Source organism: Periophthalmus magnuspinnatus, chromosome 1, assembly GCF_009829125.3.
Source record: "Periophthalmus magnuspinnatus isolate fPerMag1 chromosome 1, fPerMag1.2.pri, whole genome shotgun sequence".
Classification (NCBI taxonomy): Eukaryota; Metazoa; Chordata; class Actinopteri; order Gobiiformes; family Gobiidae; genus Periophthalmus; species Periophthalmus magnuspinnatus.
Window position 1 is genome coordinate 28,791,451 of NC_047126.1, and position 17,814 is coordinate 28,809,264.

General features: G+C 38.8%; 1 protein-coding gene across 2 annotated transcripts in view; it reads right to left on the reverse strand.

Annotated features, from left to right (window-relative positions):
• Positions 1 to 17,814, reverse strand: part of znf827 (zinc finger protein 827) — a 98,141-nt gene that overhangs the window by 15,262 nt on the left and 65,065 nt on the right. For both annotated transcript variants that reach the window (XM_033967739.2, XM_033967731.2), the window contains exons 7-11: positions 12,045 to 12,099; positions 11,478 to 11,578; positions 5,527 to 5,664; positions 2,735 to 2,906; positions 1,312 to 1,478 (exon numbers count right to left, since the gene is read on the reverse strand). In XM_033967739.2, the coding sequence (XP_033823630.1) occupies positions 1,312 to 1,478; positions 2,735 to 2,906; positions 5,527 to 5,664; positions 11,478 to 11,578; positions 12,045 to 12,099 (633 nt within the window). The remainder of the gene's footprint in view (positions 1 to 1,311; positions 1,479 to 2,734; positions 2,907 to 5,526; positions 5,665 to 11,477; positions 11,579 to 12,044; positions 12,100 to 17,814) is intronic.

Below are 17,814 nucleotides of genomic sequence, written 5' to 3' on the forward strand. Positions count from 1 at the left end.
CTTGTTAAAAGCCTGATCTCATCTGATGTCAGAAGCTAAACAGGTCAGGTCTGGTTAGTACTTGGATGTGAAACTGGTGAGAATACCAGGTGCAAAATCGGTTGTTGTGTCCTTAGGCAAAACACTTCATCCATATAGTCTAGTATGAATGTGCTGTGTGTGAGTGTTGGTGGTGTCGAAGGGGCCAGTGCTGCAGGTTGGCAGTCTTGTTTCTGTCAGTCTGCCTCAAGACAGCTGTGGCGACCATAGGAGTGTACCATCACTGAGTGTGGAGTGAATAATGCATTGTAAAGAGCTTTAGGTGTCTTGAAAGGCACTATATAAATCCAATGGTTAATTAATTATATTAATTAAATGTTGTACTTGATTTCTATCAGTGACTAGAGTCTAGTCACATGGGTCTCTAACCTGTAGCTCGGGAGCTACCAGTAGCTCTCCACCCCCTTACAGATCAATTATCAAGGGATTTTTGACTTATACGTATTGCGCTGAATGACTAAAATTTTATGAATTACCATTGTAAATGTATAATTTTGCTACCTGACTTTCTGCACTAATAAATGGATAATGGTTTATGTTTTATACTCATCTCACTGTGCCCCACCTAAAGCTTGCCCTGGCTCTTATATATTCTCAATTTCTTGTAACCTCTAAAATTAGTAGCTCTCTGACATTTCCGTTTTGTAAAGGTAGCTCATGGGAGAAAAAAGGTTGGAGACCCCTGACTACTAGACTCTAGAACACACTATATAAAAAACAAAAACAACAACAACAAAAAAAATCACATTTTAAGTAAGGCTGAACGATTTGGGAAAAACATAAAATTGTGACTTTCCTGACAATGAGCAACATTGTTTTAATAAACTTCACATTTTAAATACATGCAGGAAAACTGACAAGAAAACTGAAACATGAACTGACTAACAATTAGAGAGAAGCATCTCATTTCCAAACATGTTTGTATAGATCTAAATTACAGGGTTAGCAGTTTTTATGCAGAATATGAATCAAAACTAGATACCCATTTGAGCAGGTATCGATACTGAAGAAAAAAGAGAAAAAAATCACACTGGATAAAATTTGACCTTACCAGAACAATTTCATCTCGAGTTTTATTAGAGCTAATGTTAGACCACATAGTATGATAAACAAATAGTGTAATTTTGTGTAAAATTATAATCCATTATATTGTATTGTTTAAATTTGGATATCAAAATCAATATTGAGTCTATTCTTTAGTATTGAAATCGAGTTTGAAATTTTAGTATTGCGACAACACTAGCTGTGGTGTAATCTGAAACCCAGCGATACCTGCGTGTCCGGTGCTGATGTGTCCCTTCATGTCGCCCTCGTCCATGCACACGTAGTCGCAGGCGCTGCAGCACAGGGAGAACATCCACTGCTCCTTGTCCACATGGAGAGACATGTGGCTGACAAACTGGGCGTTCATCTCCGTCTGGAAACCGCACACATGGCAGCTGGACCCACAAGACAGGGGGAAGAATCAGACCACAGAGAGACGCACAGACGGACACAGGCAGCGCTACATTCTGCTGCATAAATTCATAAGTGGCAGGCAAGCCAGCCGCGTTCGACAAATCATTACAATTGGAAATGCGGAACAAAGAGGATTAAAAGCTGGCTAGTGATTTTTAATTTCAGAGTCAAGAATGTGCAACTAAAAAGACTTGAGGAAGTAAAAAAAATAAATAAATCAAACAAAGATTTGAAATGGCTGTACCCGATTTTTTCTGTGTAGCTGAGCAGAATCTTTTGTCCCAGTACAGATATACTGTATAAGTAGTTTTTATGGTGGAAGCGAGACCACTGTGTGATGTCTGAATTTAATTATAAAGCGCTTTATTGTCAGAGATCAGGGAGAACACTGATAGCATGCTAGTTGGTGTTAGCATCTCTGACAGCAAAACTCCTATCTGGTCACTGAAAGTTGTGAAACATGCCTATAAACTCATCACAGTGAAAAACTAGAATGCATAGGTTAAATAAGAAATGACTTTGGACCTCTGCAAACTGCTTAACGTAAACTAGTTGCGTTTTTCATGTTTTGAAGACCAAAATAACCCCAAAAAACTGGTGAGACATGTTCATTATATTTATGAAAAAATATGAATGCTATCAGATTAAAAATAGATACGTCGATCAGCTAGTTTAAGACAGTTCATGGCTAGTTATGTGGAAGCCATAACTGTTTGGTTTGTGAGGTTGTGCACTCTGTCGTGACATTTAAGAGGAGCCAAACTACAGGGTTAGACCTGAGTCATGTGGACTGAATGTGTTTGCTGGAATCTTTTCAAACACACTTTTTTTCAATTTTTTTTAACAATGTTTACAAAGTTTATAGAGCTTGACTACTACATAGTCGGAGCAGTCACTGTAGTCAGACCAAGTCAAGACAATTGTCCAAAAAAAAAAAAAAAAGTATCCTACAGAAAATGAAAGTGTTTATTTTATTTAACTTCAGGAATTCAAGAATCTACTTCAAATTCTGCGCCATCAGACATTTTTAACATCTTTTTTAACGTAGCATTGTTAGCACATTCTTGCAGTAAAATATACTTCTGAAAGGTTTTTATAAAGGAATAAAGAATTACACTTCTGAAAGGCAAAGACAAGTTCTATCCAGAAATACGGTAAAAATTCCATCGAGGTCAGCTAAAATTCACCTAAAAATTTCAGACTTGTTACCCTTTTATTTGTTACATAATGCACTCACCTGTAGTAGTAGGGGCAGTTCTTGCGCTCAGTGGAGTCGGCTGTTACCGCGGTGACGATCTGCTCTGCGTCTGTGCTGACCAGTTTGACAGAGTGGATGGTCAGGTGCTGATTGAGGTTAGCCCTGCACTTGGCGGCGTAAGGACAAAGGTGACACTTGTACTTCCTCTCCTCTGAAAAACACACAGGGAATATAAGACGGGGGATTACTGAGGGGGGCTGAGCTGCGTGCGTTAGCCTATTTACACAACCAGTCAAAAGTATGGACACACTTCGTCATTTAGTGTTTTTTTTTCTCTATGCTGACTACTTTTCACATTATAAATATATACTGAGGACATCAAATATGTGATGTATATATGAACTAGTAACCACCCTCTGCTTTGCTGTTGACAGTGCTGCAAATCCTTGGCCTACTAACTACTAATATATCATACTTTAAAAATTGTTCAACCGACATACCTAAGTATAAAGTAAAGGAAAAATAAGTTGGTAAGTTCGAATGACATTATAACAGCTATGACAAGTACTTGACACTACTTTTACACAGGAGAGATGAGGAAAGAAAAGTGATAGGTTGAATGACTGAAATTCAAGTCAGTGACCAACCGCATTCGTCTTTCTTTGTTATATTTTCCAGTGCATTTGGAAGTACTCTGACAGATGTTTTATAGATATGTGGTTAACAGCAATTACAAAAAAAAAAACTTGATGATATTAAAAAGCTGAACAAACACCTAAACATGCCCAAATTGGTACCTGTTAGGCTTGTCAAAAGTATTTAAAGTTAGATGCCAATATCAAAACTTGATTCTCATTTTATCAATTGAACATTTTTAGAATAATTTTGAGTGGGGCAGCAGTGGTAAAAACTGTTGTTGTTGTGTCCTTAGGCAAGTCACTTCACCCACATTGCCTAGTGCGATTGGTGGTGGTCAGAGGGGTCAATGGCACAGATCGGCAGCCTCACTTCCATCAGTCTACCCCAGGGCAGCTGTGAGGAGTGAATGAAAGGGGTGTCTTGAAAGGCACAACATAAATCCAATGCTTAATTAATTACTAAAAGATCTTTTAAAAATCTTCATTGTGGTATTGCAATCATTATGGAATATTGAGAGAATTTTAGTATCATGACAACACTAATTTAGTGCCTTCCAAACATATCTTTACATCTGCCCATTGCTTCTTCTTCTCAAATTAACCACACAACAACTAATGATCCCCTAGATCTGCACCCCCCCCCCGGACACACATACACGCGCCCCAATTTGCCCAAAGGACATGAAGCCAGGCAACCTTTATGTCGCCGGGGAAACCAAAAAGATCATCACACTGACATATGCCCCTGCTTCTGCTCTCTGTGGTGTGGCCAAGCTGTTCACAGCCAGCGCGCTCAGATGGTGTGTGTATGTGTGTGTATGTGTGTGTGTGTGTGTGTGTGTGGTAAATGTGTGAGCATGTCCAAACGTGTGGGGGCATTTTGTACACGAGACTCCATTTGTGTGCCCAGTAATTTAGTCTGCTGTCCAGAGCGTTTTGCATTAATGTCTAATCCACCCTTAATTTGCTGTATGTGGTGTTTTAAAATGGTTTGGGAATATCAAATGGATTTTTGGGTATGGGTAATTATGTAGTGTAAATTATGTCATAACGGGTATTGGTATATGTAAGTAGTAGGCAGCTGGTTATACATTTTTCTGCCACAAGATGGAGTTGTGAGTGATTGACGTTTCAGTAAAAAAAAAAAAAAAGTCATACTTATTTGGTTACCTTGACTAGTTTTACTACATATTGGATTGACACTTTCATTGTGTTAGCTACAATCTTTAATATTGTGTAATTTGTGTAATGTTGGGGCAGTCACTACACTTGAGAGTACAAGCTAAATTGTTTTTACAGCAAATCATTTCGCACCACTAGATGGAGTAGTGAGTGACGACGCTATTAAACCATTCACACAATGTTTTATAATTTGTTTCTAACGCTGAATCGAACAAATATGTCAATACTTGCAGCAAATACATGTCATTTTCTAGCTGTGGAGCTGACATACAGAAATATCAAGAAATTGTATTGTTTAGTTTAGTTTTTTTGTTTGCATGTATTTATTTAACTTGTTTATCCCTTAAATAAATAAACTAGATAATGACGTTTCAACATTTCAAACTGGGGTATATAGACACATATACATAACAAAATAGATAACATTTTTATAACCAATTATTTTTAGACTATATAAGCTTTTATTTACCTTAATAGTTCATTAGAATCCCACTGTTTGCCAAGAGGCGCACATAGTTAAGCACAGTTCCTGCTTATTCCTCAGCTCTGATCAACGCAATCATTTCCAAATGTCAAGACCACAGTTAATCCTTTTGAATATCTCAGAATATTCATTTGTTGTTCTAATAACGACAGGGGGATGAAGGAAGGCTCCCCATATGCCAGAGGTAGTGAACAGAGCAGTCTGAAAGCACATAGTAATCAACACACCAGGGACGGCACGCAGGATCAGGAATGGCGTTATTGGATGTGGTGGACCAAAATTGCACCAGATTGACCGGAGTATATGTGGAGTTTGTTTTGTTGTGGACATGCTCTGCGAGGCATCCTTCTTGCGCGGTAATTAGATGGCTCTGAATTCCCAGCGAGACTAATCATGGCGGTAATCTCTTTAAAGGAAGGGTAATCTGGTCTAGTCAACATTATTTACTTACCGTACACGGCGCAAACACGTAAAAAAATTGCATAGCAGCGCCTATAGCAAAATACGTTAGCATAGTGTTAACGTACCCGTGTGTAAGGAGAGGTGTCTGGAGAGGGTCTGTTGTCTTCCGAATACTTTGCCACAGACTGGACAGGGGAAGAGCTGCTCATTCAGTCTCCACTGGGCGATCCCGTTGCCAGGCTCGCCGTTGTCCTTTTCTGAGTCTAAAAAACAGAAAATAATGGTGATGAACAGATTTAAAACTAGAAAGCAAAAAAAGAAGCAAATCTACCTAAAATGTAGTAGTTTGCAGTGTAATCGAGCCGCAAGGGGACATAAAGAAAAATTGTAACAGAAGGACTTTGTTAGTTAGTGTAAGTTTTGGTCAGATCTAAACTTGGAATAAAACAACATGGTATCAAATCTCACTTTACCAACTTTTGATTTTGAGTCTGAAAATCAAAAGTTAGTACAGCGAGATTAGATTAGTGATTTATGTTTTAAAGACAGGATTCCATGCGGTGTGCAATTTAAATACGTCCTAATAAAATGGAATACTATGTTGTTTGGACTAGACATTAAAATAAATTCATTCATTCGTTCATAAAAGACAGCACTGCAGAGTGTAAATAATAAAATTAAAATAAATAAACAGTGATTTTGATTGATTCCGATTCATTGCTGCCTTACATTGCGTTGAAAAAATACAATGTGGATAGAAACAGGCCCAGCTATTCTAAAGGCCTATATAGACATTAAATAAATAAAATTAAATAAATGATTTGATTATGATAAACCTCGGACCCTCACATTGCATTGACAAAATACAAAGTGGGTGGTAACAGCTGTTGATAAAGAATACTATAGTCTATATTCAAACTTAGATACCAACCGGTGGGCTGTCATATTGGCACCTCTGTACTTGTGCTATCCAGCCAGCACACTACACAAACAATATAACTTATAAAATATAGACTAATCTCAGACAACACATCCTACATGAGTGCTTAACTGTGAGGTGAGAGCAGACAGTGGATATTTGGCTCCAGCTGGAAACAATAGAAGCTCTGATACACTGTGGACTCATTTGTTAACCCACAAGACTGAAACCTGTCTGGCAGCGTTTGACAGCTGCTCTGTGCGTAGCCCGGGGGCAGCACGCGCCGCAAAATATATTCTTAATGTCAACACAAAGCCTGGTCCTTTGGTCTGAGCCTGTAGCAGCTCCGCATCGTCAGACAAGGACTGCACTGCTGCTGTAATCAGACAGAGAAAACGAGAAGGAACTATACCATAAGCTTTGATACATTTATAAGTATTAAGTTTGATCTCTGTGAGATTAGCTTAGAGTAACACAGAGTAACACAGAGAAATGTAAACTTGTCTCTCTCATGTACAACTCATGGTCGTCTTTCTCTAATGCAACTACTTGTAAGGGTGGAAATGATGACACCTTAATAAGCCTTAATAAAGCAGGAACAAATAGGTTATTAAAATAAGAGGGTATTATGGTAAGTAGTCACATTACATCAAGCACCACTCACCCGTTCACACACACGTTAAGTATGAATGTGTACGCAGACACTGGGGGGGGGTTAAGGTGGGTTAAATGTCTTGCCCAAGGACACAGTGACAGCATTCATCTGTGGGAGCTGGAATCACGCTGCCAACCTGTGGGTGAGTGGATCTGAGCGTTCAGCCAGTGACGTTTACATACAACCTTCAGATCACAGGACAAACACTCTACAAACTGAGTTATTATGCAAAATTGTCTTGGAGCTGACTTGGGGCTTTCTACCATGTTAATGTTGTTCCTTCATCCAAAACATGCCTGAAGAGGTTTTAGATGTTATCCATGCATGTTTTGAGTAATCTAGCAATCTCTCCCAGGCTCTATTCGAACCCTCCTCTTGCTTTATAATAATGATAATTTTCTTTTTTGGACAAACTGTTGCCTTCCTCTAGGAGTCTGTTAAAGAAGGACATATGTTATACTATATGTTAAATAAAACACTTATCCATGTATCCATGCCTTTAAGTACACTATAAAATCAAGGACAGACTTAGAACTACTTTCTTCTCAGATATATGACGAGTAACTCCATAAGTAAAGTCAAAGATGCCACGAGTTCACTCCTTGTCATTGCACGTGGGATACAAAAATGTTCTCTATGTAAGTAATGCCAAAGCGTGATATTCTAAATACCAAACCTGGCACTAAGGCCTTTTCATATACATTTTCAATAGCAGAAATAGTGACATATCTTATTTTATATTAAAGTTTTCCACTGGGTTGTTGTTTGTCTACAGCAGGTCATGCAGGAGGACAGGGGTTGTTTAAGGTGAGGTCACACACACACAGAAGCACTGCACTGTAAAGCTACACTTATCTGTGAACCAAGGAAGTAATCAGCCCCACTCTGTAGAGCACACAAAGTACAGCTCAGCTCTAAAGGTGGCACGGCTCGAGACATGTCAGAGGAACTTGAGTTCTGGAAAACCTCAGCCGACCTCTGGATGACGATGTATAATATGCTGGCTGCTTTGATTCGCTATTAAGGTGCAAGATGGCTGGCAATTGAGAGGAAATCGCTACACAAATGGTTGCAATAACCACAACGTGTAACTTTTTAGCTACTTTGTAACTTTTTATTTTTTATTTTTTAGTATCATATTAAACAGTATAGCATAAAACATATTGATCTCTATAGAGAATGTTCTAACATTTCTATTTCATGGAATCATGCAGGTGACGTAACACCTTCAGAAAGTTGCGTGGTATTGCTCTCCTCTAAAAACTCTGTCTGTATTATTGATTAAATAACTTGCAATCCTGCAGTTAGACTTCTATAAGCATGTTTTGAAATGGGTGCTTTATCAGTAGCTCATATTAGGGTTGTCAAGAACAAACAAACACACAAAAAATAGTATCAAACTTTGATAATCATTTCAACAAAAAAACATAGTCTTCTCAGCTCTTGAATGCGTTGAAATGTGCCCTCTGATGTACACCAGACAAACACAGGCGCAATTTTCCACCCTGCCCACTATCCACGCCTCTTTGCTTCCAATTTATTGTTTGCCAATGCTGGATATCCTACACCTTGTTATGGGACATGTAACCCAACCCGAGCTCAGCCAATGGAGACATTAAGTTGTCCCGGGCCTGGAGGGATGCCCCCGGTCACACGAGGTGACTGTGAGCCATGACCGCGCCGACACACTGATGATTAAGCCAATTAGAGCTACGGTGTGGTCCTTCAAGTGGTTAATAGTTTAATTAGTGTTATTAGAGAGAGAGAGGGACGCAAACAAGGGATGAAGGCCGGACAGGAGCGGAGAAGAGGAGAAGAAAGAGGAGGATCAGTGCTATCACACAAACTCCTACACTCTCACTGTCTGCGACACTTAGAGGAAACACCCTCTTTGCATGAGCCCTACTCGCTAAGATCACTGTTACAATTTGCACTCGCTGAATTGTAAGGCAAGGTATTTTTAGGGCACATCACGTGACTTCTTGCTAAGGACCCTATGCCAAACTACCAAGTGTAAATGTGTAAACAAAACATCTTCTAGCTCATTTTCATATTCTTATATCCCCATATACCCATATCAACAAACTTAGAAAACGTATTGATGTACAGTTGAGGAGGTTGTAAACAATATTTTTTGTTTACACATTTTGTAGCTCAAAAAAATCAGTCAAATTTTTATCCTGTTTATTGACAAAAAAGAGAAGGAGCGGAAATGTTCAAATGCATATTGACTTATCAAAGAGTAGGCAGAGGCAAAGCATTAGAAATTGTTATGGATGAATTTCCCTGGTCTGGGGATTAATAAAGTATCTATCTATCTATCTATCTATCTATCTATCTATCTATCATCTATCTATCATCTATCTATCATCTATCTATCTATCTCACTCTACTATTTCTTCAAAATATTATTACATAAGTAAAAGTAAAATTCTAGTACTAAAATAGTAATATGTTTTGTTGTGTATGCTAGAAACAACTACAAAACATTTAATTTAAAAAACTGGAAATGTAATTCGAACAAGAACTATATCATCATAAAGAATGGATATAATCCTTTAGAAATGCTTCCAAATAAACCTAAAGGCAGTGCAGTTATTGTCTGGCCTTTGTAGGTTTAGTGACACATGGGGCATTATATAGACAAACCACATTTATAAAGGAAGTACAGTTTGAAAAGAAGCTTTCATTTACTCTTTGTGCTACTTTGATTGACTAAAAATTAACACCACATACACAAGGTAAAAGCAATCATAGTATAGCCATATATTGCTTTAAATGATAAAAACAAAATAACCTTGACTATTTAGTTTCACAGTTTTTAATTTTACGCAACACACTGTATTATTTCAGTAATTTCATTGTAGTAAAAAGCATCGGATCATCTCTTACAAGTATTAAAGGACCTGTATGTAATCTGTGCTCTTATAGTTTTTAAAAATGGACTATAATCACAACTGAACTGGAGTTGCCAGTGTATTAACCAGCATATAGAGGACAGATACAAGCATGTCTCATTCTCAGTATTTAGGTAGTGAGCAACACAGAGAGTCCTTTTAGGTTAAAACCAACTGGATTTCAGCATTGAAACAGGCAAACCAAATGAGAAACTCATGTGAGGCTCAGTCTTTTTCTGATAAGATAATCATATTTAGAACACAAGAACTACTTTTTAACAAATGTCTTGGTCATTATGTTAAATGTTTTTGTAATCAAGAACAAGTCAGCATTACAATTGTTACTTAGCTATATTTGTTTGGTACAGTACATGCTTCCCTTAAAATAACCTGTTGACAAAGTTACTTCAAGTTTGTATTTGGGCATAAGCTTCCACCTCCCTCTGTGGCAGCCCTTCGATACTAAAAGTGATTGTGCTCTTGTGTAGGTACATTTAATTTAGTAGAAAAGAAATAAAACCTTAACAGTCCAACAGTAAAAAGTAGTAGGAGGATGTGAGGCTTGGAAACACAGGGGAGGGAGGAGAGGTGGTCCGGCCGAATTAACTTTCAGGACACTCTTGACACCCAGGAGCCAATCAGATTTTCATTAACTGGCAGTGGGACAGGCAAAGCTGGCACAAGCTAATTAACCTCTGGAAGTGTCAGTGCCAAAGAATCACAGAGGAGAGGTCCAGGATGCCAGTTCGGAGAAGCAGACGGGAGGGGCGGGTTGGTGAGTGGCGTACCCAGGCAGAGGGCTCCGGGTTGGGGCAGGAGTTGGCGTACGCAGGGGCCTGGTGATTAGCTGAACATGTGAATATGGAGATAAAGGAGCTGAGCAGTGAGGAAGACTTGTGTTTATTCTCGAGAAAAAGTCTAGCGTGTGGTGGGTGTTTTGTTTGCAGTGTGGAGTTATGCAGGTTCATATGTTCCTGCATAATTACAAAGTATATAAAATAGTTTTATAGAGCTATAAGAAGAATACTATTGTGTGATAGATATGCTAAAAATGTAACTATGGGAGCACGTATTTACACTTACTTTTCTATTTATCTACCAAGTTTATAGTAGCCAAGCTGTATTTTCAGCACATACATGTTATATTATGTTATGTTAGTCTATTGATTATTCTCTTATCAATAATTCATTTAAAGGTATTAAATAGTTGGTCCTTTCAGGGATAATGAATCATTGTTTTTCTGGAAAATTGCACTGCGTGCCATGCCAGTAGCAGTCATTATTTCTAAAATTAGATTAGAATTTGATTCTCAAGAATTAGATTAACATTTCAAGGAATATTTTTTTTATTTGAATGTAATGATTAGGCTTTGATGAGAAACCTAATGTGGACAATCCTAGTGAATCCCACAACATTGGTACATCAGTGTTATATTGTAGATTTAGCTTTTTTTCTGGAAATAAAGGATGATGTTGATTCATTTTTTGCCCTCATACACTTCCCAACTAGTACGTCAAAACAGGCCAACAACTAGATCCAAAGGCACTCTGAAAAGTAGCGAGCTGCTCGTCTCCCACACTGCAGTGGTGCAGGTGAAGCCTTACCGTTGAGGTCGGGCCGGTTGGAGGAGCTGGCCTCTGCGGGGGATGAGCTCTTGGAGCGCGAGTTAAAGGGTGATTGTCTGAAGCACTCGTCCAGAAAAGGACTGAAAACACACAAGACATGAGACATCAGACTGCTGCCAATATCAGGGAGCTGCTCTACTCTCAAGCAGGCAAAGTTTCTAAAGGCAAAAAGTACTAATAGGAATCTACAAATGTGAGTTCTAACAGGTACTTAGGATAATAAAGAATGGTTAATAGTAGGCCCATCACGATAATTCTTATATCGACTTATCACTCAATGAATGATGGATGGAACAATCATTTTTGGGGCATGTACACAATTTTTGACATTAACCTGTCCAGCAGGGACAGCAGGTGGAAATGAGCAATTATACAATAACCTGGTACAAACATGTGACCTCATTTTTGTAGGCCAACATTTTTATGCACATTGTATATAAACAAATAAACTAAACTAAATAAACTAAGTAGTTGCAAATGACGCTATTTTCAACAGTTTTTCTTTGAATGTGATTTGTGACAGTTCCGATAATGCTTTGGACTCACCTGTTTTTCCCCACCATGTTTCCGTCTTTATGGTTGTTGGCTTTGCTGACTTTTTCTGAAAAAAAAGAGAAAAAGAAAAGTATTAATTTCTTACATTTAATCAAACCAAACAAAGCCACAGTGACTTGCCCTCTCTGATCCTAGTGCAGTTAATGCAGTGAAGTTCAGATCAAATTTCCCTACAGGAACTTAATCTCCTGTAAGCTCTGAGTAAACGGGCTTTAGCAGCTAGCTCCCTCCTCAGAGTTAAACATAATGCACATACATAAAAGCTCCATTATGTTCCTATATGCCAGCCAATAATGCCAGCACACTGTAGGTTGAGCTATGCTAGCGAAGCGCAGGTCGGTGCCGGCAGGGTGCAGTGGCCATCTGGAGTGGTGGGTGTCTCTTGCTAGGCCCAAGTTGCCCTGTGGGACAAAAGTTAGCCCCATGGTGGGAAAAATTTGGAGAAAAAGTAATAATGCAATCCACTACCCAGATGGCACATGTGGGATTTTGCATAGCACTGCCCTGTTACCTATAGAGAGTTCAAAAGTGACAAAGTTTGAATGTATTAGTATTAAGTTTGTTTATTTCAAAGCTTAAAGGTACAGTATGTAACTTTTCTGCTTGTCTTCAATAGGATATTGTTTTGCCTGGAATGTTCCACAGTATGGCATTAAACTTCTCAGTCCTGAATTTATTTATTTATTCATTACTGTGAGGAGCTGGATCATCTCTCTAGAAAGATAAGTTTAATGCCATACTGTGGGACATTCCAAGCAAGGCAATAACATCTCCATGGAGGTAAGGCAAGCTTAGGAAGTTTATGCGTATAGCACAATTCATACACAAAGTAATTTAAAGTGTTTTACAGAATAAAAAAGACATAAACATAAATAATCACAAATAATCATCATAAAATTAACATTAAAACAGAACAGTGCAGAATAAAAACCTTTCGGTCACAGATAAACCGAACAGTTTGGAGCCTGGATTTAAACATTGTCAAAGTAGAGGCCTGTCTCACATCTTCAGGAAGATTGTTCCAGTTCTGCATTGTTCTGCATAAAACTGAAACACTGATTCTCCATGTTTAGTCCTGACTCTGGGCACCAGCAGGAGGCCGGTCCCTGAAGTCCTCAGAGTGTGAGATGGTTCATGTGGCACTAACATGTTGGAGATGTACTTTGGTGCTGGTCCATGGAGAGACTTGTCACAAGCAGAGCTGCTTTAAAGTCTATTCTTTGGACAACAGGAACCAGTGCAGAGATCTGAGCACAGGACACATGTGCTCAGAGACAAACAGGTGGTATACCCTCCACCATTAAAGTGACACAGCACATTACATGCAACACAGTCAAGGTTATGCAAATTTCAGAATACAGAATAATACAGAATGAGCCAATTTGGGATTTTATAATAATAATAATAATAATAATAATAATAATAATAATAATAATAATAATAATAATAATGCTTACACTTGTAAGTTATTATTGATTCTCTTGGTGGTGCCAAGCCATTATTGTAGCCACAGCTGCCCTGGGGTAGACTGATGGAAGCAAGGCTGTTAATCTGCACCATCGGCCCCTCTGACCACCACAAATCACTCACACACAGCACTTTTATACTACTAGAATTTTAGTGTAATGGATACAGCAATAGTAACTGTAGAATAAATTGCACGTTTAAATGTATTTATAGATTTGCGTTTAACCAAAATAAGAATGTCTGAAAAAAAATGTAAAAATGTATTAAGTAGTTATTTTCATCAGACTTTTTCAGCAACATTTTAAAACTTTCTTTGACATCAGAAGTGGGATGAAAGTGCATTTCTGTATGACATTTATGTCAAGCCTTCATAGGTCAGTCAAAGCCAGTGTTCTACCACTTACAACAACAGAACTCAAATAGTTATGTTCTTATTTGTATCAAACTGAATGGGCCAAAGAAAAAGTGTATTTTTCAGATAGAATAGTATCGTTCTATAGCTCTGCGTAATGCTGTGGCGGAGGTCAGTACTCACTAAGTGCTTTTAGTTAGAAAATAAACTGCATCTTGTGTTCTATTTTATGCAGTTAGTCATCTTATATATATGAACAGTTCTATCTTCAGACCTAAAGAACTTAAGGGAGAGGCACTCTTTTTTTGAATTTTATCTTCTGCATTTGACCCGTCCTTTAAAAAGTCAAAAGCAGTGGGCAACCACTCTGCAAGACCAGAGGTTCTTCTCCAGATCTTGAGATAGGTGGTCAGGAGTAACTAGCTCAATGAGCTTATTTTTCATATTTGAGGTTTATGGGTGGAACCAGAGTACCCAGAGGAAACCCACCGCACAGGGCAACTGAACCCAAAACCTTCTTGCAGAGACAAAAATACCAACTGTATCATCATTTTACCGTACTCCAAATATGGTTTTTCAATATTATTGTGATATGTTTATATAAAAGCAACACCACCTAACAGTTTTTCAATGAAAATGTCCAAAAGGAAAATCAAATAAACAAGCATGTTTTTTTTTGTGGCTAAAACTTTTGCACCTAAAAGAATAAAAGAAACCGGTCTGCTGACTTCCACAAAACTGCGGTGCCCAATGGGAGCTGATGTCGCCGCAAACGTCATCACAACAAAGAGCCATTAATTTGTTGGCACCTCCAATAGATAGCTGCACATCACACTAGCAAGTAGCAGTTGTTGTTTTTTTTATTTGTACCAAAATGACTACGTGAGGCAGCCGAATCCTACACGTCATCATCGATTAAGAAAATAAAATATGAGAAATAATAAGTACAAAGCAGTGGCCAGTGATGTTGAAAACAGGAGTTGATTGGCAATATGGAGTCTTGAAAATAAGCGACTGAGGATTGCTCAAACATGCACAAATGACTCCAAATACAACTTCAAGAGGATAAATGAGAAGGGGAAACAACTATAACATGTTTAAAAGCTCTGAGAAGTTGATTTAGCGTAACAGGTCTGCTTTAAGGCTTAATCTGCTGGGCTGAAAAGGAAATTTATTCAAAGGACAATTGTATCCTGACATCAAGGGCAGCATGGACACATACATAGTGAAAACATTAATTTAGTAAAGTTTTAGCACCGGTTTTAAGGGATATCCATGGATCAGGACACATATCGCATCAATGTCTTAGTACCAAAATACGCATCGTGGACCCTGTATGGGGAAATGTACTGCACTATGAGGTACTTGGCCAGGTACCAGACCCTATATTTCAGAAAGTGCACTACCACACACTGCTCGATCCTTAATCTAAGTACATTGAGTATTTGAGTACCGGTACATCCAGCCATATCAGAAGTAACCGTCTACGAAAAAGCTTCAGAATGGATCCATATGTGTACGTTTCAAGGCAGCTCACCAAAATGAATTTCAAAGCGCCAACCATCTCAGTGTGCAGAGCGACCTTGCTACTGATGTGTCTCGGAGGTCTTACTGCTCTGGGTAATTCATATTGATTGCTCATTGTGTGACAGCAGCAGCAGCCCACTCTCCTCTGTACTGCCCCCTCCTGACCGCGCCAAAGCCCGCCTGGGTGGGGGGTTGCCAGGGCTAAGACTCGGGCCCGTCTCCCCCTCTCCCTGGGTGGGCGCTCCCGACTGTACCCCCTTCTGCACCCCCTCTCGTCGATGCCCTCTTCGATACCCCTCCCGAACCGCCCTAAACGCTCTGTCACACGGATCGCCAAGGACAGAGGTCTCTTTCCGCGTTGCCATGGCGATGCGGCATGGGAAGAAAATGTAAAGGAGAGAGAGAGATGAGAGACGAGAGAGAGAGAAAGAGAGAGAGAGAGAGAGAAAGAGGAGAAGGCGTATGTGCAGCCAAGTGTGCTCGAGTCGGCATGTCTGAGAAGAGCGGGGGGGTAGGGTGGGAGATTGGGGGGGGTGGAGAGAGGGAGGGCAGTGGGGCAGACACTCCTCCCCAGGGGGCCTCATGCGGCTGTGTAAAGGTGTGCATGAGGAGAAAAATGGCAGTCAGTATGTGAATTTGTGCATACATGCAAGAACAGGAGGAGGAGCAGGTGCGGAGATGGTCAAAGCGGTTGTAATCTTTACTACTGTTACGTCAGTCTGTGTTGCGAAGGCTAAACCTGCTTTGTCTACATGACAAGTAACAATTTATGATTACATGCAGTAGAACATGGGTATAAAATGCAAGTCCAGTCAGTATACTATGTGGACAAAACTCATTTCTTTTTGCTCTTTGTTATTATCCTGCCATGTGTGAGCTTTTGACTTTTTTGTTATACTCATTTTTTGTCGAAAAATTTTAGCCAATTATATGTGAAACTCTACCTAGTCATGGTCCCATAAGTTACCCCTACACATTTCTGAAGTGTACAAGTCGAAATCAGATAAAGCCTTCGAAAACAGGTCCAAAGTCTGGACTATAAGCCGGGCTCTTTAAAATGACACACTTGTTTCTCTGGGGAGACACTCTTGCCTCAAAGCTAGTCTTAATCTAGCAGCACAAACAGCTGCTTCCTGCCTCAATGTCACATTCACGGGAACACTAGGTAAAAGGTAAGATGTCACCACACAAGCTGCATCGTTCACTTAGGGTTAGGTTTGGAGTAAAAACAACAAAAAGTAGCTAGTAGACTAAAAAAATTTCTTGGTCAACTATAAACATTGGCCTGTGGATCGAATAATTAACTAAAAGAAGATGTGGCGAAGTGCTGGGAAAAGCTCTCAAAATTATTAGGGAAACTACTATGTAAGCAGAGCAGTTATACAGCATCCTTTAGGTGATTAAACTGTCCAGTCACTCAAAAATCCACCTAACTCACTCTGTGCTTTCTGATTTCTACTGTTGTGCTTATTAATTGCTTATGTTTTGTATTATCTGTATATTTGTTTTAGTTGACTTTTATGTGAAGCACTTTGGGTAGCTGAAGTTGTTTTTAGATGTGCTATATAAATAAAACTGAATTGCCTAAAATCTAATAAAATATTTACTAATAAAAAATTGGTTGGACTAAGACACCATTGATCAGTCAATTAAATAAATGACGAAAGGAAAACAGCTGTAATTGGTACTATGGCAACGAGCAATGAGCAATAGTGCTACGTAAAAATAAATATGATAGCCATGTTTATAATTTGACAAGACACGCTATGACTCTATAAATGTGAAGGCAGAAGTCACAGAGGAACAGAGGAGTGGAGACAACTATATTTTTGCCTTGGTGGGCCTAGTGAGAGTGCGGCCCTAAAGTAAAAGTGAATACTCTGCACATCTAAAATAGGAAAAATAAGTTTAGTACTCCACGAACTATGACACAATGACAATGTTCAACTTTTCCTGTGGGAGTCTGCAGCTGTGCACGAGGCAGGTTCACTGTGGAGAGCGTCATACCTGACACTTTTAGTCAAGATTTAGTCAACTAATTCCTTTTTGTTTGAGTCTAGTTTTAGTCGACGAAAATGTCATGTCAATTTAGTCGACTAAATCCAATGCAGTTTTAGTTTGTAACCTCAAAATATATATTCTATTCTAAAGGTCCTATATTACACTAAATTGATTATTGTGAGTTTTAAGCCATGTTATAATTACCTCATCAAACACTTACCTAGAGTTGTGTTTTGTTTCATTCACAAATGTTTGCGTATTCTTTTATTATTAGCCTATTATTATTATTATTATTAGTCGACATCTGCAAAGGTTGCTCTGTTTCACATTGTGATGTGATGAAGTGGTAGATTTCAAGTTAACAGCTCCTTTTACCTTTAGTTCAGTAGACATTATCAATTCTAGGGCTCAAAT